Source organism: Heteronotia binoei, chromosome 1, assembly GCF_032191835.1.
Source record: "Heteronotia binoei isolate CCM8104 ecotype False Entrance Well chromosome 1, APGP_CSIRO_Hbin_v1, whole genome shotgun sequence".
Classification (NCBI taxonomy): Eukaryota; Metazoa; Chordata; class Lepidosauria; order Squamata; family Gekkonidae; genus Heteronotia; species Heteronotia binoei.
Window position 1 is genome coordinate 781,910 of NC_083223.1, and position 23,001 is coordinate 804,910.

The 23,001-nt window shown below is 44.2% G+C and overlaps 1 protein-coding gene across 2 annotated transcripts in view; it reads left to right on the forward strand.

Moving 5' to 3' along the window:
* PLCB4 (phospholipase C beta 4) overlaps positions 1–23,001 on the forward strand; it is a 126,809-nt gene that overhangs the window by 61,800 nt on the left and 42,008 nt on the right. For both annotated transcript variants that reach the window (XM_060261738.1, XM_060261821.1), the window contains exons 11-19: positions 98–206; positions 8,583–8,793; positions 9,633–9,726; positions 12,018–12,097; positions 12,498–12,582; positions 13,394–13,484; positions 14,037–14,132; positions 15,758–15,858; positions 19,801–19,836. In XM_060261738.1, coding sequence (XP_060117721.1) covers positions 98–206; positions 8,583–8,793; positions 9,633–9,726; positions 12,018–12,097; positions 12,498–12,582; positions 13,394–13,484; positions 14,037–14,132; positions 15,758–15,858; positions 19,801–19,836 — 903 coding nt within the window. The remainder of the gene's footprint in view (positions 1–97; positions 207–8,582; positions 8,794–9,632; positions 9,727–12,017; positions 12,098–12,497; positions 12,583–13,393; positions 13,485–14,036; positions 14,133–15,757; positions 15,859–19,800; positions 19,837–23,001) is intronic.

Sequence of the window (23,001 nt, forward strand, 5' to 3'; positions counted from 1 at the left end):
TGCATTTCAGAATCCCTCCCCTGCCTCATCATGTTTTTGCAGAAGTAAAGCTGTGCAGGAGTTCAGCTGCCTAAACCTTGTTTCCCTCTAACTTCAGCACCAGCGAGATCCTCGGCTGAATGAAATTTTATTTCCCTTCTATGACCCTAAAAGAGCATTGCAAATCATTGAAACGTACGAGCCAGACGAAGATTTAAAAAGCAAAGGTGAGGCCGGTTTTTGAGATGATCGTTTCTGCAAACTGTTTGGTCTTGGGTGCAGCGGTTGTTCAGAGTGGAAGGCTAGGATCTGGGTTCGAATCCCCACTCCTGCCTGAGTCCCCTTGGGCCAGCTGCACTCTCTCCACCTCACAGGCTTGTTGTGAGGATACAAGGGAGGAGAGGAGAGGGGAAGGAAGTCGGCAGCTTTGCTTCTTAACTGGGGAGAAATGTGGGGGACAGAGGAATTGAAGAAATTGTCTGCAGTGGCCTGTGCGGTTTACAGGCTGCCGTGATCTTTGAGTCTGGCTAACAAAATCCCAATTCCATACCTTTATCCTGACAGTCCAGTTACACTCCTGTGAGTCGACACATCTCGGTCCTTGCAGGGTGTATTTGAGCCCTCCGCCCCCGCCCCCGCCCCGCAGCAGCTGCAGGGAATAAAGTTGTAAGAGCCTGCAAGGGCTGCTTTCCCTCCAGACAGCATTCGAGGGGGTGGGGGTCAGTGTTCCCTCTAAGCTGAGTTGGCGTGAGCTAGCTCACAGATTTTTAGCCTCCGGCTCACCCATTTTTGTCTTAGCTCAGGACGGATGACCCCAAAACACACTAATCTACGCAGTAACTCACAACTTTAATGCCAGTGGCTCACAAAGTAGAATCTTTGCTCACAAGACTCCACAGCTTAGCGGGAACGTTGGTGGGGGTGGGACCCCTCCCCACTCCCTGGGGGTGGGTCCCCTGCTGCTACTACTACTACTACTACTACTACTATTTGCACGCCACCTCTCACCACTAGCTGCTGACTAACAACAGCTAAAATATTTGCAAGTATCAATTAAAAACATAATGCCACAAAGACTAAAATAGAAAAAACAACTGCACCTGAAAACAAAACTTAATAAATAACTTATAATATTCCTATAGAGTTGATATTACAGATACAAAAGATACATAGCAAAATTCTCTTGAGAAGAATGTCTAAAGAAACTTCCAGGGGCTGGAAAATGGAGAGCTGAACTGCCTCTCATAAGGGAGGCAGCTGGAACCTCTGTGTGGGGCGTAGAGAAGGCAATCTAATGCCTACTACCTACTTTTCTCATTCAGAGAATAGTCCAAGACTTGGGAAACTTGGAGGAGATTTACTTTGGCGGAAAGGGAGCTCCGGAGGGGGCTCCTTTGAAACTTTGAAGAGTCTCCGGAGACGAGTGCGTTACATTGTCTGTAGAGGGTCTCCAGAGTCATTAAATTGACTTAAACTCACCAGGATCCAGCACCTCTATACTACAAATAACATCTGGATTACTATCAGGACGGTGTCTACTTGGATAGCCACTGCAGAAGGTATTGATTTTTATCTTTCACTCCGGGACTAAACTAAGGATTTACAAAAATAATTAAAAGGTGGCAAAAAGACTATAGACTAAAGAAGAGGAGGAGGGGTGAATTTGCAACTATTTAATATTAAAGAACAGAGTTTAAAAGTGAAAAAAACAAGAATGTTTTGCATACTTGTGGTTTCTGAAAAACACCCCCATCGTCACAGCATTGCTGGCCAATAGAATTCCACAGGAAGTGACGTTTTGTACCATCACGTGATTTGACTACCAGCGAGAACAGGACTTGGAGGCAAGAAAAGCAGGAAGTAACCATTGGAAGATGGTCAAATTGCAAGTCAGCCAGCCTACTCTAGGACTGAAAAACCATAGAAAAACATCGGCGGCCATTAAAAGAAGGGCAAAATAAAATATTTTTTTAAGTGCTTGGGACATTAAAAATTGGTGGAACTGGTATATTTGAACATCATAAAGTTAATCCTACTGGACAGTACTGTTGAAAGCAACTATAGAGGCCTAAAAAGGAAGAAAAATTTTGAAAAAAGGGGTAAGAAAAGTTGCGACCGCCATTTTGGATTTTTTTTAAAAATTGAAATATTAATATCTCGGCTTGGGCGGGCCCTAGAGCGGCGATTTTAGGCTCATTGGAAAGAGCAAGCCCTGCTCTTTTAAATCTGATACATAGTTTTCAATTTGTTGAGATCAAATTTTTGAGCATTTTTTTAATGTCAGATCACAAGCTAATACGTACAAGGGCCATCTCAATGGAAAAAATGCAGGAGCAGTTAGAGGCTATGGAAGCAAGGCTGATGAAAGAAATGAAGCTCAAGAAAGAAATTAAAAACGACATTGAAGCTAGTACAGTAGCTCTAGAGAAAAAATTTGAAGACCTTAAAAATGAAACTGTAGTAACATCAAAAAAAGTGGATGAGGTGGAGAAAAAAGTAAAATAATATGATTCCACCTTAAAAAGTGTGCAAGAGAAAGCTGTATTGCAGGACTGTAAATTGATGGAAAACCTGGTATGTCTGAGAGGGGTACCTGAAAATGAACATGATCTGAAGGACTATATAATAAAAATTATTGTGGATTTTTTGGAAGATGATTTAGAAACATCAAAATACCAATATGACTATCTGTTTAGAGTCAATTCCCTTTATGCCAAGAAGAATAAATTACCAAGAGATGTAGTAGTAAAATTTGTGACACGGAACATGGTGGGAAGAATTATAGCCAAAAGCTTTGAAAAGAACTTTGTGGTGGAAGGCAGCGTAGTGAGGATTATGAGAGCTGCCAAAGAAAGTACTGTCTGATAGAAAGACTTATAAAAAATTAACAGGGAAACTATGGGACAATGATATAAGGTATAGATGGATTTTACCAGAAGGTTTGAGTTTTGAACTCCAAGGCAGAAGGATTACAATTACAAGTGTACAAGAACTGAGAAGATTTTTGGAAGAACATAAAGAATTTGGCGACACAGCTTAAAGAAGAAAACATAATGGATTACAAATTATTATCTTGGAATGTAGATGGACTAAATTCACCTCAAAAAAGAAAAGCAACATTTCAGTGGATTACAAAACAAAAATGCAACATAATTTGTCTACAAGAAGTTCACATTAAACAATTGGACTATAAAATTTTATGGAATAAGCAATTGGGTTTGGAATTTCATTCATTGGCTAAACAAAAAAAGAGAGGTGTACTTTTTTATATTAAACAAGAATTGGAGCCAAAAGAAATTTTTAAAGACAATGATGGGAAATATTTAGCAGTGGAAGTAACATTAAATGTGAAAAAACACTGCTGCTGGGACTATATGCACCAAATGGTGCGAAAGACTCTTTCTTTAAAGAAATAATGCAACAGCTTGACCAAGTGTCATATGAACAAATTATGACAATGGGAGATTTTAATGGTACAATTAAAAATACATTGGATAAATCGGGGAAGAAAAAAAATAAGGAAGGGAAACTGCCAAAATCTTTCTTTGAATTAGTCAAACAAGAAAACTTGGAGGATTTATGGAGGAAGTTCAACTCTGAGGTACGGGACTATACCTTTTTCTCAGCAAGACATAACACTTTTTCAAGAATTGATATGTTATAGTGTACAAAAGACTTATAACCAAAAAAATAGAGATTCTTCCTAAAGTTAGAGCAGACCACAACCCATTAATGTGGTCAACAAAGTCGATTAAAAAAACCAGAAGGTGAAGGTTAAATGAAGATTTACTACAAAACAAAGAAATAGTGATATCTTTAGAAAAAGAAAATAAAGCTTTTTTTAATGAAACTGAGGACATGGACTTTTTAACGGTATGGGAAGCATATAAAGCTGTGATGAGAGGTATTTTAATTACACTGAATAATAAAGATAAAAAAACAAAAGAAAAACAAATGTTAGACATCAAAATGAAATAAAGAAAAAGGAAATGGAATTAAGGAAAAGAGCCGGGAAGAAAAAAATTATTAGGGAGATTACAATGCTACAGACACAACTGGGACATCTGTTAAACAAAGAAGTAGAATGGAACTTGAAAAGACTGCAAAAGAAATCTTTTGAAGGAGCAAATAAACCTGGTAAATATTTGACTTGGCAATTGAAAAAAAAGAAAAGAGAAGCTAAAATCATAAGCAAAATAAAGGTTGGTGGAAAAGAAATTGTAGATCAAGAAGGAATAAAAAGGGAATTTTTTAAATACTATGCCAAATTGTTTAAAAAATCGAATATAAGAGAAGTTAGAGGTATATTTGCAAAAAATTAATGTGACTCCACTGACAGAAAACATGGAAAAAGTTTTATATGATCTAATAGAAAAAATGGAAATAGAAGCAGCAATAAATGTAATGAAAATGGGGAAAGCACCTGGTCCAGATGGATTTACAACAAAATTTTATAAAGTCCTCAGAGAAGGGTTAACACCCAAATTGCATAAATTGATGAATGTTATAAGAATGGAGGGGAAAGTACCAAATACGTGGAAAGAAGCGGTAATTTCTTTGATTCCAAAGGAAGATAGAGATGTCACTGATGTAAAAAATTATAGACCAATTTCATTGTTAAATGTAGATTATAAAATATATATGAGAATACTAGCAGAAAGACTTAAATTTTTTTTTGATGAAGTTCATTAAAGAAGAGCAAGCAGGATTTCTTCCAAGGAGACAAATAAGAGATAATATTAGAACTGTTGTAAATATTGTAGAATATTATGAAAGACATCCTGAAAAAGAAGTGGCGCTATTCTTTGCGGATGCAGAGGAAGCTTTTGATAATTTAAATTGGGACTTTATGTCTGCGGTGATGGAAAAATTGAGATTGGGAGAGAATTTTATTAGAATGGTGAGAGCAATATATATTGAAGAATGGGTAAGACTTTGTATTAATACAGATTTAACGTAGTATATGATGATCTGCAAAGGAACAAGACAAGGTTGCCCTCTATCTCCGTTGCTCTTTATAATGACTTTAGAAATTTTGCTGATGCAAATACAGGAAGATAAAGAGATGGACTGAAATTGAAGGGATTTTCCTATAAATATAGAGCATTTGCTGATGATGTCATGTTCATAAATGAAAACCCATTAAAAGTAACGCCACTGCTCTTGAGTAAAATACAAGAATATGGAGAATTGGCTAGATTTTATATAAATAAAGAGAAATAAAAAATTTTGTGTAAAAATATGAGAACTGAAAAACAAAGAATTACAGAGCTCAACGGAGTGTGAAGTTACGTCTAAAGTAAAATATCTAGGTGTGGAATTTACCATGAAAAATATTGTCTTGTATAAAAATAATTATGAAAAAGTTATGGCACAAAGTGGAAGAAGATATGTTAAAATGGAATAGACTCAATTTGTCGTCATTGGGAAGAATAGCTGCAATAAAAATGAATATTTTACCGAGAATAATGTACTTGTTTCGAACTATTGTGAAGGACAATAAACAATTTAGTAAATGGCAAAGGAAGATTTCGGAATTTGTGTGGGCTGGGAAGAAAACAAGAATTAAAATGGAAGTGTTAACAGATGCTAAGGAAAGAGGTGGATTTCAACTACCAGATTTAAAACTATATCATGAGGCGGTGTGCTTGGTGTGGATAAAAGAATGGATAATGTTGTTAACTAAAAAACTTTTAGCATTAGAAGGACATAGAAATAAATTTGGGTGGCACGCATATATGTATTATGGTAAAAGTAAAATGGACGGCTTCTTCTCACACCATTATATAAGGAGAAATCTGTTAAATACGTGGATAAAATATAAAAAATATGGAAATGAGAGAAAGCCGTTGTGGATAGTGCCACTGGAAGTAATAAAATATATGCTGAAGGTGAAGAAAAGTGGCTATCATATGATCAAATATTGAAAATCCAAGGTGGTAAAATCAAATTAAAGATGGAAGAATTAAGTAACAAATATGATTGGTTTCAAATTGAACAAATTAAACACTTGGTTGAAAGTGAAGGAATAAGAAAAGAGCAAATCAAATTGGAAAAAGTTCTGCTTGGAGACAATGAAAAGTTGATTTCAAAACTATATAAACTATTACTGAAATGGTCTACTGAAGATGTAGTAAAATCTCAAATGATAAAATGGGCAATTAATGTTAATAAAGAAATACAGATGGAAACATGGGAATATTTGTGGAAGAACTCTATGAAAATTTTGACATGTTATAGTATCAAAGAAAACTGTTATAAAAGGATGTACAGGTGGTATATGACTCCTAAAAAGCTAGCAAAAATGAACAATAAGATGCCAGATAGATGTTGGAAATGTAAAGAGCATGAAGGTTCTTTCTACCATATGTGGTGAACTTGTGAAAAAGCGAAACAGTTTTGGCAAATGGTTCAATAAGAAATGTCTAGAATCTTGGGATATGAATTTAAGAGAACTCCAGAGACTTTCCTATTGGGATTACAAATGAAGAAATTTCCAAAAGAAGATAGAACTGTTATTTGGTACTTGCTTTCAGCTGCTAGGACATTATATGCGCAGTTATGGAAGCAAGATAAAATACCAGAAAAATGGGACTGGATTGTAAAAGTTATGTCATGGAGTGAAATGGACAAACTGACAAGAATCTTGAGAGACTATGAGTTAGAGGGATTTAAAAGGGATTGGGATAAATTTAGAAAGTACATAGAAAAAGAATGGAAAATAAAAGGACACTGGGTGATTTTTGAGAATACCACTTAGGTTTTCAGAAGAAGAAAGAAGATGAATTATAACAACTGGGTGGGACTTTATAAAGAATAAGAAACGGTGTTTTTTAATTTCTTTGCAAAATTATATATATATAATTACCTAAACTTCTAATATCAGTTACCTAAACTTCTAATATCAAAAGGTATCTTTAACTTTAAAAGAATCTTAATGATAAGAAATAAAAAGAACTGGATATAATTACCATATATTACCAAATAAAATTGTGTTTAAAAAAAGAAAAGAAAAGAATGTCTAAAGAAATGGGTGAGTAAAATCCATGCTTGCAATTGGTAAGATTGTCATTCGTCTTGTGAAAAAGTTTTGTTTAAGCGGAACGTGGAGCCGAATTCTGGATATTGACTCTTTATGGATTGAACTTTGGATCTTTTGTGGCTCTTATTAAAGAAGAAAACTTTGAGGAGTCACACAGAAAGAACTTCTTGTTGCTTTAAGAGACACGACCTTTGGAAGTATCGTTTTGAATTTTGCTATGTATCTTTTGTATTTGTAGTGTTAACTCCATAGGGATATTATAAGTTATTTAATAGTTTTGTTTTCAGGTTCAGTTGCTTTTTCTATTTTGCTATCACTTACCGCCTCTGGTTTGCTGTCTATGCAAAGACTAAAAGGCAGCCTCTGTCATTCGACCTGGCTGAGGAAAAGCACAAGGGAAAAGCTCCTCTTTGCAGGCCCCGCAGAACAGAGAGAAGTCCCCCTCCAAGTGCTCCTCCCTTCTTGAGGCTGGAGAGACCCCCTGTTTTCCCACACGGCTGCCCCTCAGCCCCACTGGCTCCAGCGGGCTTCTAAAGCAGTAGCATTCTCAAGAGAAGGAAGCGAGCTGGGCCCGGGAAGTTTGGACGCAGCAGCAGCCTGTGGAGGACCCATCCGTATTTCTTGGAACTAGTCCTGATGACCAATGAACTATGTTTGCCTTGGGCATGCTCTTTAAAATAGCGCTGCTCACCTTTTCTCACAGTGCAGCGCTGTAAAGTGTTTCTCAAGAAATGATGCAAATAAGGCAGAACGTTTTGTGTCCCCTCGCTGACGATCCTTTAAGGGTGTTTTCTCTTGCTTTGACTGCCTTTGTTTAAGGCCTTTGCAGAGATCCAAACCGAGTTCACACTGGGGCTTGTCCCATGTGGAGAGCCCTTTTGCCCCTGGCACTTCTCTCCATTGTCACATAAGCAGCCCCAGAGCTGGGAGTTGGCCCGCCACTTTTCCGTAGCAAGCAGAAACCGCTTGTCAGAGGATCTTGCTTGCGCCAGGAAAGCGGTGTGGCAACTTGTGTGAAAATGGAGAGAAGCGCCAGGGACAAAGGGACTATCCACCCGGAACAAGCCTAATGTGAAATTGGTCTGAGATTTCAGTCTTAGAATTTCATGTGAGTTTGCTTTTAAAGTTTTTTTATATGTGCAAGTGTGTGCATGCATATGTATGACTCTGTGTATGTGTGCGCCTGGAAGTCATGATAACCTCTGGTTACTGACCCCCTCCCCTCCTGGGGCCTTGGAGAATATTCAGGGAGGTGGCTGAATAGAGCCCGCCCCCACCTTCCAGCTCTGATATTCCAAGGAGGTCTCCCATCCAAGTACTCACCAGAGTTGACCTTGCTGAGCTTCTAAGATATGAGATCAGACTTGCAGCTGGGCTCTCCAGATCAAGGCATCCCTACCCCTTCCTGGATGTGCACACCAGAGGTCCATTTTAACGTAGAGTAGTCTTGAGATGGTCCCTGATTTTAGAACAGCACGGTTTCATAGGCAAACTGAGGCAGTTCCTTTTTTAGAGCTGCGATGGGATTTCCCTGTATCAATGCTGCATCTTCTAATTCCAGGTCTCATGTCGAGTGATGGGTTTTGCCGGTATTTGATGTCAGACGAGAACGCGCCCGTCTTCCTTGACCGTTTAGAGTCGTACCAAGAGATGGAGCAGCCGTTGGCCCACTATTTCATCAGTTCCTCCCACAACACGTATCTGACGGGAAGACAGTTTGGTGGGAAATCCTCCGTGGAGATGTACAGACAAGTCCTCTTAGCCGGATGCAGGTTGGACGTCAAGACGGCCGTTTCAATTAGTATTAAGCAAAGTCCTGTGCTAGAAAACACTTTGTCTGGTTCGCGGCTGCATTTCATTCAGTGTACGTTGGGGGCACATCACAAATGAAGAATTCTTTGAAGGTGCCAAAGTAGAATATGGTGATGGCCACTGACTTGAAAGACTTCAGAAGGGGAGTGGGCAAAGTCAATGGAAAGACAGAGCTATCAATAGCTATTGATTATTCGTGATGAATATCCACTCCCTCCAGTTCCAGAGGGAGTCTGCCTCTTTGCTGGGAAGCACAGGAGAGAGCATTGTGTTGTGGTTGTTGTTCTTGTGGGATTCCTAAAGGCTGGTTGGCCGCTGTGTGAACAGAAGGCTGGGCTTGAGGGGCCACTTATGTGCCAAGAAACGGGAGATTTTTGCAGTGATGCTTCTGTTAAAAGACATGATCAAATATATAGGAGAATCTGGATGCTTTTTGACCCCTGTTATGACATGTAAATTATATTGGAGCTGAGTGCTTTGCAGTTGCAGTTTTACAGAGCTAAGCTGCATCTAAGCTCATCTGCATTTGAATGAGGGTTATTTTACATTTTACTGATTGCAGATACGATCACTGCAGTAAATTCACATCCAGGAAAGCAAAGCAATACCGGTATGTGATGGGGGATTCTTTTCCCTCAGGTGCTCAGTGCACTCACCAATATGTTTATTAACGGAGCCTCTGTTTTGTAAGTCAAATAGTTTGCAAAGTGTTCTCTCTCTCTCGCTTTTGAAATCTTGACTGCTGATTTACCTCAGCAAAGGGACGGAAGGTTCAGGACTTTTTTACTTTGGCTTCTAGATGCGTTGAACTCGACTGCTGGGATGGAAAAGGTGAAGACCAAGAACCAATCATCACACATGGGAAGGCGATGTGCACAGACATTCTTTTCAAGGTAAACCTTAAATGCAAAAGGTTAACTGCACACAGTTTTTTTTTTTTTGCAGCAGGACCTCTTTTGCATATTAGACCCCACCCCCCTGATGTAGCCAATCCTCCAAGAGCTGACAGGGCTCTTCTTACAGGGCCTGCTGCAAACTCCAGGAGGATTGGCTTCATCAGGTGTGTGTGGCCTAAGATGCAGGGGGGGTTTTGTAGCAGGATCTCCTCTGCCTATTAGGCCACACCCCCCTGATGTAGCCAATCCTCCAAGAGCTTACAGGGCTTACTGTAAGGTCTTGGAGGATTGGCTACATAAGAGGGATGTGTGGCCTAATATGCAAAGGAGTTCCTGCTACAAAAAACAGCCCTGACTGTGCATTCTCCCCCTCCCCGCACACACACACAATGACACCTTTCTAAGCCTGTTGACTTTGGGGAGGGGTCGTGGCTCAGTGACAGAGGATCTGTTCAGCATGTAGAAGATCCCAGGTTTAATCCCTGGCATCTCTAGCTCAAATTATCAGGTGGTGGGTGATGCGAAAGACCTTGAAGAGCCGCTGCCAATCTGGATAGACTCAGCTGACCTTGACGGAGCCAGGAGGGGTCTGATTCACTATGAGGCAGTTTCCTGTGCTAATAGAGGTAGAAAGGTGGGACTCTGTTTCGGATTTCGCTGCAAGCCTTGGGTCTGTAAATTCTCCTCTTGTCTTTCCCAGAAGTGGGGGACTGGCCAAGGTGGCAGCTTGCCCAGTGGCAAGTGGGCGCCTGATGAAGTGGCCCCCCCTTAAACTTTAGACAATATGTTAGAAATGTTATTGACCTTTTAGTAGCTTGAAAATATAACAGACGTTCCAGTATTATTACTGTAATGCAACTAAAATTTATGTTGTATCTAGGGTTGCCAGCCTCCAGGTGGGGCCTGGGGATCTCCCGCTTTTCCAACGGATCTCCAGCTGGCAGAGATCAGCTCCCCTGGAGAAAGTGCAATCTGTATTTACATTTAGTATTTGCTGCATACTGCCAATAATATGTACAATATATATACACTGCAGTTACTAAAATATATATACATTTATTTTGCAGGTTTTAATTGTACCTTTTTTCCATTTACGTCTTTTTGAAAATTTTATTTCTTAGAAAAATTAAAATGATAGCCTTATAGTTGTGAGTGGGCCCCCTTTGTCTCCTGGCAACCAATTTTTTTAGACCCAGTCTGCCACTGACTGTGAATGGGGTAAACTTCCTCTTCAATGTATAGCCACTCCTCTACCCAAGTATCTAAAGCAGGGGTGGCCGAAGTTACTTAATCTAAGAGCCTCATAGAATAAATGTCAGATGTTTTGAGAGCTGCAAGACAAGGAAGGAAGGAAGGAAGGAAGGAAGGAAGGAAGGTAGATAGATGAGGAGGGGGAGAGGTAGAAAGAAAGCAACATTAAATGTATTCTCCAAGCCGCTGGCTGCTTTGGCTCAGAGAAGTGATTTAAAGAGAGAAATGCCTTTTCCAAGCTGGCTGACAGGGTATGGGGGGCCCTCGAGAGCTACAAAATATGTGTGAAAGAGCCACATGTGACTCTTGAGCTGTAGTTTAGCTACCCCAATCTAAAGGATTCTTCTTTCTTTGCCCTCCACATCCTGTTCCATCCCTTGCCTATGGTTGATCTTCGATGCACCAGCATTCAGCTTCTGCCCAGTGGTCCTCACTCCTCAGCTGCTGGGTGGAGAGGGGGGGAATGGAATGAAATATATAAGTAGAACCCCTGCCTTGGGAAGCTTGGGGCTTTCCTCCAGCTCAAGGGAGCCTTCTGCCCCTTTTGGGAAATCTCCTTGGCTGGAGAGAGGCTCAGACACTTCTAAGCAAAGTGGAGACAAAAAGGCTGGTGGTTTTTGTAATCTGCCTGATTGGCTGTTTGGCCAGTCCAAATTGTGGCGCTGAGAGGATAGTTCGGCTTTTGCAACAGTCACCTTCTCCCAGGGTTGGGATTCTAGCAGGAGCTCCTTTGCATATTGGGCCACACCCCCTTGATGTAGCCAATCCTCCAAGAGCTTACAAGCTTCTTTTTTGTAAGCTCTTGGAGGATTGGCTACATCAGGGGGTGTGGCCTAATATGCAAAGGAGCTCCTGCTAGAATCCCACCCCTGCCTTCTCCCATCTCCAAAGAGAAAGGACTTTGTGAAACACACCATCCAGGTTAATGAGGAAGGGCCAAACTGTAAAGGTGAGTCTGGGTTGGTTGTGTCTTTCATACTGCTTCAGTCTTGCCTTGACCGCACATCCTCCTCTGTCCTTTTCTCTGTATTTTGAAGGACGTGATCCAAGCCATCAGGGAAACAGCGTTTGTGACGTCGGAGTACCCTGTCATCTTGTCCTTTGAAAACCACTGCAGGTACTTTCTGAAGGGTTCTTCATCTTGTTTCCCACTGGTGAGATAAGAGAGAGACTCCGTGCGCAAGGGTCAGAGCAGAACAAGCGCTTGCCAAAAATATCCCAAGATTATTGGGCTAAGTGAAATTCAAAGTCACTTCGAGTACTTGCATTAGCAACAAAGGGCCAGAGTTAGGTTTTAAAGTGTGATGCAGTGGCATTAATACACTCGACAGTCACTTTGACAGATTTCCTTTAAGCCAATCTAATGATTGTTTTTGATTTTGCGCTCGGTTTCTGTGCATGCTTAAGCTCTTTTGATATGGTCTGTCTGCCTTTGTAGTAAGCAGAGAGCAATAAAAGCTATATTGGATATCCCACGTACTGCTTGATTCATAACTGTCCCTCTTATATCTTTACAGCAAATACCAGCAGTACAAAATGTCAAAATACTGTGAAGATATTTTTGGAGACCTTCTATTAAAACAATCCCTAGAGACACATCCAGTAGGTACCTTCCAATCAAATTTCTTTTTATTGTAACAATATTTCCCAGATGGGCAGTGAGACTAGTGAGTATTAACAGAAGAGGAAGGGGAGGAGGGCACCATGAGGGTCCCAGAAGCCACACAAAAGAAAAGGCTGATGTACTAGATTGCATGCAAACCAAATCTTAATACATGCTGTGCAAAAAGTACAGTGTGATTAACGAAAACAGCCCCTGTATACAGTAAAGAAGAAGAAGAAGATGATATTGGATTTATATCCCACCCTTAACTCTGAATCTCAGAGTGGCTCACAATCTCCTTTATTTTCCTCCCCCACAACAAACACCCTGTGAGGTGGGTGGGGCTGAGAGAGCTCTCACAGGAGCTGCCCTTTTAAGGATAACTCCTACAAGAGCTATAGCTGACCCAAGGCCATTCCAGCAGGTTCAAGTGGAGGAGTAGGGAATCAAACCCGGTTCTCCCAGATAACAGCCCACGCACTTAACCACTACACCAAATTGGCTCTGTAATACGGTGAAGTATGACCATTCAAATATTTAAAAATTCAGTGAGTTGTAACGATCAGGAAAGTATAGCCGTTGACAATCTGGTGGCTACATAAGACATCGGCCTCTTTGGTATTACACCTGCACATTCAAGACTGTCAGAACAATACAGGAGAAATTGAATCACAAATCAGTTGTTGCCAACCCATAATATGCTAAGGAGAGAGGTGAAGCACGTCGCACAGCATGCCAGACAGAGCAAAACAAACCGAAGAGAGCTCACACTGAAGCTGTTGATAATGATGCTTCTTTTCTCGGCCGCAGCTCGAACCAGGAAGGCCGTTGCCGTCCCCAAATGACCTTAAGAGGAAAATACTTATCAAAAACAAACGGCTGAAACCAGAAGTAGAAAAAAGTAAGTCAAACGCCGGTTCCTGCAGACATGGAAACTAAAACCAAAACAGACAAGCTACAGTTTGGTCTCTTCTGCTGAAAGCACTGCGCTGGCTGCCGATAATGTACTGGATTCAGTGGCAATTGGTTTGTGAGAAAACCACACTGCAGAGATTGGGGTCAGGCCATTCCATACCAAACTCGGGGGGAGGCAGGGGGGATGCGGCCGTCGTAAGAACAATACAAGTGTTCCTGCTAGCTCTTGTGTGTGTGTGCGTGTGTGTAAAGGGTCGTAATGTTGTTGCCAACTTATGGCGACTCCCAGCAAGGGGCTTCCAAGTCAAGCAAAGCGCAGAGGTGGTTTGCCACTGCCTTCCTCTGCAGAGTCTTCCTTGGTGGTCTCCTATCCAAGTACAGACCCTTTCCAGCTTCTGAGATCTGACAAGATCCAACTATCCCAGGCCATTTCCCCTCTGCTAATTCACCTTGTAGTTTCTTGGGGGTGATCTTGGTTCCATACTGTATTTTGCTTTGTATTTTGTTTTGTATCTCTCTGTGTGATTGCTTGAAACAGAACAGCTCGAAACATTGAAAAGCATGATGGAAGCAGGTGAAACAGCCGCTCCTGTCAGCATCTTGGAGGACGACACTGAAGAAGAGATAGAAAGTGGTAATGCCCCTGGGGCTCAGGGTATCCCTCCTTTCTCCACCTCACCCCACCAATCCTTATGACTGCTTGCTGGAAAGCCAGGTGGCCCACCTAAATCATCTCCTTTGTGATGTCGACTGGGCCTGTGATGTCATAGAGAGCTTCTGTTGCCAGGGAGTGCCATTGGCTGTCTCTAGTGGGAGGGGGCAGGGGGGTCCTTTTCCCTTCCGACCTCCTTGCCTGCCTGATCTCCTTTGTGATGTCAGCAGGGCCTGTGATGTCATAGATAGCTTGTGTTGCCAGGGAGTGTCATTGGCTGTCTCTAGTGGGAGGGGGCAGGGGGTCCTTTTCCCTTCTGACCTCCTTGCCTGCCTCATCTCCTTTGTGATGTCAACGGCCTGTGATGTCATAGAGAGCTTGTGTTGCCAGGGAGTGTCATTGGCTGTCGCTACTGGGAGGGGGCAGGGGGGTCCTTTTCCTTTCCGACCTCCTTGCCTGCCTCATCTCCTTGGTGATGTCAGAAGGGCCTGTGATGTCATAGAGGGCTTGTGTTGCCAGGGAGTGTCATTGGCTGTCTCCAGTGGGAGGGGGCAGGGTGGTCCTTTTCCCTTCTGACCTCCTTGCCTGCCTCATCTCCTTTGTGATGTCAGCAGGGCCTGTGATGTCCTAGAGAGCTTGTGTTGCCAAGGAGTGTCATTGGCTGTCGCTAGTGGGAGGGGGCAGCGGGGTCCTTTCCCCTTCTGACCTCCTTGCCTGCCGCATCTCCTTTGTGATGTCAGCAGGGCCTGTGATGTCATAGAGAGCTTGTGTTGCCAGGGAGTGTCATTGGCTGTGGCTAGTGGGAGGGGGCAGGGGGGTCCTTTTCCCTTCTGACCTCCTTGCCTGCCTCATCTCCTTTGTGATGTCAGCAGGGCCTGTGATGTCATAGAGAGCTTGTGTTGCCAGTGGGAGGAATCAGGGGGGTCCTTTTCCCTTCTGACCTCCTTGCCTGCCTCATCTCCTTTGTGAGGTCAGCAGGGCCTGTGATGTCATAGAGAGCTTGTGTTGCCAGGGAGTCTCATTGGCTGTCGCTAGTGGGAGGGGGCAGGGGGGTCCTTTTCCCTTACAACCTCCTTGCCTGTCTTATCTCCTTGGTGATGTCACTGGGCCTGTGATGATGTCATAGAGAGCTTGTGTTGCCGGGAGTGTCATTGGCTGTCGCCGGTGGGAGGGGCAGGGAGGTCCTTTTCCCTTCCGACCTCCTTGCCTGCCTCATCGACATACATTCAGCTTTATAGAGAGTCATAAGTGAAAAATGGGCAGCCCTTTCCCAGTCTTTGTGATGCCAGCAAGGGAAACAACAGAAGGTGGGAGAGGAGGAACAAACTACACAGAGAGTGACCAGTCAGGAGTGCACTGAGCTATCCTCCCCTCCCCCCCTAGCAACCGTCGGCATTCTGCCTCTAAACATGGAGGTTCTGTTTAGCTATTTTGGCTGGAACTGTCCGCTGCTGTCTTCCCTGTGTTTAGGTAACTCCTTTTGCAAGGCCATCTGAGTGAGGTTAAAGGTTAAAGAAAAGGCAGTGGCCATTCTTGTAACTCTGCATTATTGCTTTCCTCCAAAATGACTCCTAATATGTCCTGTTTCTCTTTGCCTCAAATCGTAGCAGACCAAGAAGAGGAAGCCCATCCTGAATACAAATTTGGAAGCGAGCTGTCTGCCGACGACTTGAGCCAGAAAGAATCCGTGGCCAACAACATGAAGAAGGTAGGAGAGGCTTTTTCTCTCTCTCTTTTTCTCTTGACTCTGTACATTTCAGTTTGGCAGCTGCCCACAAGGCTGGCTGGCTGGGGTATGACAGCTTGCTTGGATAACAACATCTGAAAAGTGTTTCTTATGCCGTTGTTGACATTTGGAATGTCTGGCAGTGTGTAGGAAAAAACACGCCACCCTTTTCCTCAGAGAGGGTTTCCCTGTCATATATCAGACGCTTGTCCCTGGGAAGGCACTGCGCAGAAACACCAAATGAGAAAGAATTAAAAACTGGGAAAGGGTTGCATCTGGCTTGGATCCCCCAAGAGCACCAGTGGGGAGTGGGGGGGGGGGGTGGATTTTGGGCTTCAGCCAGGAAGGTGAAGGGCTGAAACCCGCCTGCCCTTCAGAAATACACCAAAACCCTCTCTGTGTAGGAACCAAAATCCAAAAATTATACAAATATCTGTGTATTTAACAAATCCAAACAGCAGTTTGTTTGTTTTATGTATTTATTTAATTTATATCCTGCCCTCCCGCCGAAGGCCGGTTTAGGGCAGCTCACAGATTAAGGGTCACGCAGTCAGATTAGCATAACCAAACAAGATAAAACAACAAGAAGAACATAAAAATATAAGAACAATTATTAAAACATCAACAGGTCCTAGTACAACAGTTTCAGACAACAGTTAAAATTCCAATGGTGGTAGATGATTTCAGTAATAGACATTAATCCAGATATCATACAGTAAACAGTAAAAAAAATTCCATCCACAACACACTCCACTCCTACTGTTCTTTCTGCAACCAGTGTCCAAAATTGGTATATTTAATGAAAGTCCAATGGCAAATAGAGAACTGGTCCAAAATCATTTCAGATCAAATGGGACTGTCTTCTTGAATAATAAGTGCAGTAGGGATGGGTTGCTGGAAATCAATTACTCCAATTTTCTGTGTAAGATTCCTCCGGATTTTCTCAATTGTGTTTACAGTTCATCATGGAACATTTCTACAAATTATTTCCATGTCAGCTTTTGAAAACGCTGATGGATTTTTTTAATGTTTACTGTATGATATCCGGATTAATGTGTATTACTGAAATCAACTTCTGTTTGGATTTGTTAAATACACAGATATTTGCATAATTTTTGGATTTTGGTTCGTACACAGAGAGGGTTTTGGTGATTTATCTTCCAGCTGATCCTCCGTGGTCCCGCTAGTTTGTGACTCCAGAAATACACGGCAGCCTGCAGGTTTGAGAAGGATGGGGCCAGAGTTGCAGAGTGACCCCACGACTGTTCTCCTTGCAGACTCCTGTGCCCCCACCCCAGTAGGTGATGTCTTTGTGTGGCTTTTCCCCTTGTGTCACTGGATGTGCATGGAGTTTTTCCCCTTGCAAGTCCAGGATAATGCAGCTAACATGTAATGCAAATTGAAAGAATGGGAAATCACACTGGAAATTTGTTAGAACCGTTTTTCTGATTGCTTTGGATCAGTTCAGCCTGCTGGTCACCCTGACCGGGGTGGCGGGGGGGAGTGTGATCTCATCAGCTCTTGAAAGCTAAGCAAGGTCTGCCTCAGTTGAGACTTGGCTGGGGGACCTCCAAGGAAGTCCAGGGTCCTGACACAGAGGCAGGCAACGGCAAGCCAACTCTTTCCACCTCTTGCCTTGAAAAGCCTAGAAGGTTGCCCTAAGTTGGCCGCAACTTGAGAGCACATTCAACCACCACCAGCTTCCTGGATTCCCTTGTCCTTCCATGTTTCCATGCCTTGGCAGAAGACGCTTCAGACCCTGCCTGTCCCAGGGAAACATTCAAGCCCTGGAGCTTCCTTGGAAGATTCTGCTTCTTTCATTGCCTTCCTCCCCTTCCTTGGCTCCCTTCTGAACTTCACCCAGGCCTTGATCCTCCTTTTCCCAACTGCCTTTCAAACCCTCTTTTTTTAAAATATAGCAAACTCTCTACCAGGTGAATGACAACACTATAAGAACATAGGAGAAGACAAGTTGGATCAGGCCAAGGGCCCATTCAGTCCAACACTCTGTGTCACTAAAGAACATAAGAGAAGCCATGTTGGATCAGGCCAGTGGCCCCTCCAGTCCAACACTCTGTGTCACATAAGAACATAAGAGAAGCCCTGTTGGATCAGGCCAATGGCCCATCCAGTCCAACACTCTGTGTCACATAAGAACATAAGAGAAGCCATGTTGGATCAGGCCAGTGGCCCCTCCAGTCCAACACTCTGTGTCACATAAGAACATAAGAGAAGCCCTGTTGGATCAGGCCAGTGGCCCTTCCATTCCAACACTCTGTGTCACATAAGAACATAAGAGAAGCCATGTTGGATCAGGCCAGTGGCCCCTCCAGTCCAACACTCTCTGTCACATAAGAACATAAGAGAAGCCCTGTTGGATCAGGCCAGTGGCCCCTCCAGTCCAACACTCTGTGTCACATCAGAACATAAGAGAAGCCCTGTTGGATCAGGCCAGTGGCCCCTCCAGTCCAACACTCTGTGTCACATAAGAACATAAGAGAAGCCCTGTTGGGTCAGGCCAGTGGCCCCTCCAGTCCAACACTTTGTGTCACATAAGAACATAAGAGAAGCCATGTTGGATCAGGCCAATGGCCCATCCAGTCCAACACTCTGTGTCACTAAAGAACATAAGAGAAGCCATGTTGGATCAGGCCAATGGCCCATCCAGTCCAACACTCTGTGTCACTAAAGAACATAAGAGAAGCCATGTTGGATCAGGCCAATGGCTCCTCCAGTCCAACACTCTGTGTCACACAGTGGCCAAAAAACCCAGGAGCCATCAGGAGGTCCACCAGTGGGGCCAGGACACTAGAGGCACTCCCACTGTGCCCCCCCACAGCACCAAGAATACAGAGCATCACTGCCCCAGACAGAGAGTTCCAACAATACGCTGTGGCTAATAGGCACTGATGAACCTTTGCTTATCCAACCCCCTCTTGAAGCCATCCATACTTATAGCTGCTACTGCGTCCTGTGGCAGTGAATTCCACATGTTAATCACCCTTTGGATGAAGAAGGACTTCCTTTTATCCATTCTAACCTGACTGCTCAGCAATTTCATTGAATGCCCACGAGTTCTCGTTTTGTGAGAAAGGGAGAAAAGTACTTCTTTCTCTACCTTCTCCATCCCAGGCATAATCTTGTAAACCTCTAGCATGTCACCCCTCAGTCAACGTTTCTCCAAGCTAAAGAGCCCCAAACATTTTCTTTGCTTACTTTGCTTACTTTCTGTCATCCCCCCCCCCTTTAATTTTCAAGTTGCATCTAGTCGAGAGGGGAATTTTCCTTGTTGCACGTTACGCCAACTTCATAGCACAAGTCTCAGTGCAACTTCTTGTGGTCCGTGGGTAGGGACTTAGGTGCTCCGCTTTGTGTTCCTAACGGCCAGTGTTGTGACACATTCTCCAAGGCAGTATTTCCATAACTTAGGCTCTGGTTCCCATGCTCAGCTCTAAGAACAACACTGGACAAAAATTGTCCAGAGTATTTGACCGGGACTGTGTTTCAAACACTCCTAGAATCTCTTGGCTCAGACGAGGAAATGTGTGTTTCTCAACAACGGCTGCTATGAAACTACAATGCTCGGCAGCTTCCAACACCTCATTTTACATCCACCAGGACCTGTGACATGAACCCCCTGAGAAGGTTATGGCTTTGAATCTGGTTCCTTGTTCCCGTCTCACTTCTGCATAGAGGCCTTCCCACAGTTAACTACTGTCCCCCCACCCCACCCCCCAACCATCTACTGTTTTTCAAGCCTTTGAAAAGTTAAACAGAGACTGTGAGTTATGACTCCCACACATCGACCACATGGGAAAGTGACATGTCAGGTACATGCCCTGCGCTGTTCTGTTTTGAGTGATGACTGTGTGGAGTGGCAGTTATGTCCCTGCGATGTAATCTCTGCATTTTGTTTCCCCTCAGGTGGTGGATGACTCTGAGCAAGAAAACAATAAAAAGGTGATCCACGGGGTACATTATAAGTGGTCAAGTTTCGTTTCTCTGCATCCGCTTTGTAGAACGCCTTCTTTGCTCCCTGCACCATTTGGTCCTCCTTGACGTGTAGCTGCTTCTGTAGATGGTCCCTGCTGTGTTCTGTGGGACCACTGTCTTTTACCTCAGCGACCCCTCTTGCTGCCTCTTTCTTGCATGGCACAGCTGGGTTTGGGTTGGGCTGTAGAACTCCTCTGTCTTAGCCTAACGCAGATGTTTAGGTTGGCGGTTCAGTAGAGAGAGATGGAAGCCACGCTGGCGTCTTGCCAGCATCTTGAGGTCACACTCACTGTCTTTTGCTTTTTGGATTTCCCTGATTCCTGCCTAGAGATGCTTCGCTTTGACCTCCTTTTCCCTCATTCCTGTTCCTCTCTGCTTTCCTCTCTCTTCCTGTCTCCAGGCCTGCTTAGTATTAGACCCAGACTGTATTTTACGGGATTGCTGCCGTTATATTATTATATACAGCGGATTCCAATTTTTACGCTTTTCATACCCTACAGAGGCCTGGCATTCTGTCCACATCCTCTGTTTAGTTTATTAACAGAAACAAAGAGAGTTTTACCTTATTGATGCCATCTCAGCAGGAACACTTGTGTTTGATTGCTAAATATGTGTGAGCAGAACTGCTAAAGGAAATCATTACATATTAATTGTAAGAGCCTGTTCTTTCTTTCCATCTTATTCTATGTTCTGGGCTTTGGTCTGTCTGTCTGTTACATTTTTGCCCTGCTCAAAGAATTTGGAGTGGCGTGCGCCGTTCTCTCCCTTGAACATCTCAACAACCCTGCAAAGTGGGTGGGTGAGGCTCAGAGCGGGTGGCTGCTCCCCCCCCCCCCGGTCATCTGACGAACATCCCGGGCAGAGTAGGATTTCTGGCCCAGGACTTTCTGCCATCCCTGCTCCCACTGGGATCTGTTTCGATCGGTTATCCCGTTAGAAAAAAAAAGGTCCCCTGTGCAAGCACCAGTTGTTTCCAACTCTGGGGTGACGTTGCTTTCACAACGTTTTCACGGCAGATTTTTTACAGGATGGTTTGCCATTGCCTCCCCAGTCATCTATGCTTTCCCCCCAGCAAGCTGGGGACTCCTTTTACCGACCTTGGAAGGATGGAAGGCTGAGTCTAGAGAAAGGAAAGGAAAGATCCCCTGTGCAAGCACCAGTCGTTTCCGACTCTGGGGTGACGTTGCTTTCACAACGTTTTCAAGGCAGACTTTTTACGGAGTGGTTTGCCATTGCCTTCCCCAGTCATCTACGTTTTCCCCCCAGCAAGCTGGGGACTCCTTTGACCGACCTCGGAAGGATGGAAGGCTGAGTCAACCTTGGGCCGGCTACCTGAACCCAGCTTCCGCTGGGATCGAACTCAGGTCGTGAGCAGAGCGTTCAGACCACAGTACCGCAGTACTGCTGCTTTACCACTCTGCGCCACGGGGCTGCTATCCAGTTAGAAACCACATCATAAAATCAGCACTATTGTGACACACGCAGACACCTTCATCTGTGCTTCATGGCCCACTTGCTCAAAGAGTTATGGCAGGAAAGAGAACTGTCATGGTCAGTGGGGTTAAATGTATTTAACTGTTTGGTGTAGTGGTTTGGTGTAGTGGTTAAATGCGTGGACTCTTATCTGGGAGAACGGGGAGGTGTTTGTGAGTTTAGAGCAGTTCCTCAGTGGAACAGGCTTCCTCCTCGGGAGGTGGTGGGCTCTCCTTCCTTGGAGGTTTCTCAACAGAGGCTACATGGCCATCGGACAGCAATGAGGATCCTGTGAATTTAGGGGGAGGTGTTTGTGAGTTTAGAGCGATTCCTCAGTGGAACAGGCTTCCTCCTTGGGAGGTGGTGGGCTCTCCTTCCTTGGAGGTTTTTCAACAGAGGCTAGATGGCCACCTGACAGCAATGAGGATCCTGTGGATTTAGGGGGAGGTGTTTGTGAGTTTAGAGCGGTTCCTCAGTGGAACAGGCTTCCTCCTCAGGAGGTGGTGGGCTCTCCTTCCTTGGAGGTTTTTCAACAGAGGCTAGATGGCCACCTGACAGCAATGAGGATCCTGTGGATTTAGGGGGAGGTGTTTGTGAGTTTAGAGCGGTTCCTCAGTGGAACAGGCTTCCTCCTCGGGAGGTGGTGGGCTCTCCTTCCTTGGAGGTTTTTCAACAGAGGCTAGATGGCCATCTGACAGCAATGAAGATCCTGTGACTTTAGGGGAAGGTGTTTGTGAGTTTCCTGCATTGTGCAGGGGGTTGGACTAGATGACGCTGGGGGTCCCTTCCAACTCTTCTATGATTCTTTGATTCTATGAATCAAAATCCCCCCCAAGCCTGCTCCACTTTCACAGTGCTCTAAGCCCACCCAACCAAGGGAGGGAGAGCAGTTTTTGGCCCTGAAAGGCGAAGGAGCAGCTAGCAGCTAATTCAGCCGCTAAATTAAACAAGGAACAAAAGACAAAAGACAAAAAACATAGCTAAAACATGACGATAACGTAAGATAGAGTTTAAAAGCCCCAAAGACGGAACTCCGCCTCACCACGTCTTGTCATGTCATGTTGGAACTGGAAGCCAACCGATGAACACGTGGGGGGAGTGGCCTCGCCGAATATTGGCTGTCCATGCTTTGACCGGGCTCAACAGTGACAAAATGTTCCCTGAAACTGAGAATGCGAGAGCTGTGGGGCAAAGTTTGTTGGTACCCAAAGTGGCAATTCTGCACACTGCAGAAAGCGTAGGTTCACGGGGGTTTTGGGGGGGGGGGGTGAGGTAGGTTGCAGAAGCGGCCCCTGGATGGCCAAACCAGGTAGCAGCGTGAGCCTTGGGAGCTGGGGCAGCCGTGCCACCGGGGTGGTCCTTGGGCCTCATGCCAGGAGGGGGGAAAGAGAGGGTTCCACGACCGCTGGCTGTGTCCACAATCAAGGGCAGCCCCATAGCAGCACTTGTCAACTGCTATAACTGCAGGCAGGTCCAAACAGGAAGAATTCGGTTGTAGCGGCTGCTTCACCCAGGTGCCTTTAAAAACTTCCTTCTGCTCCCCTTCCGACTCTGATTCTTCATCAGGTGGGTTCTGTAATTCCAGGCACGTCTGTTGTGGATCCTGCAGGGGAGAATCTCAGCCTGAGGGTCAGAACTGATACGACCTAGACCCTCAGC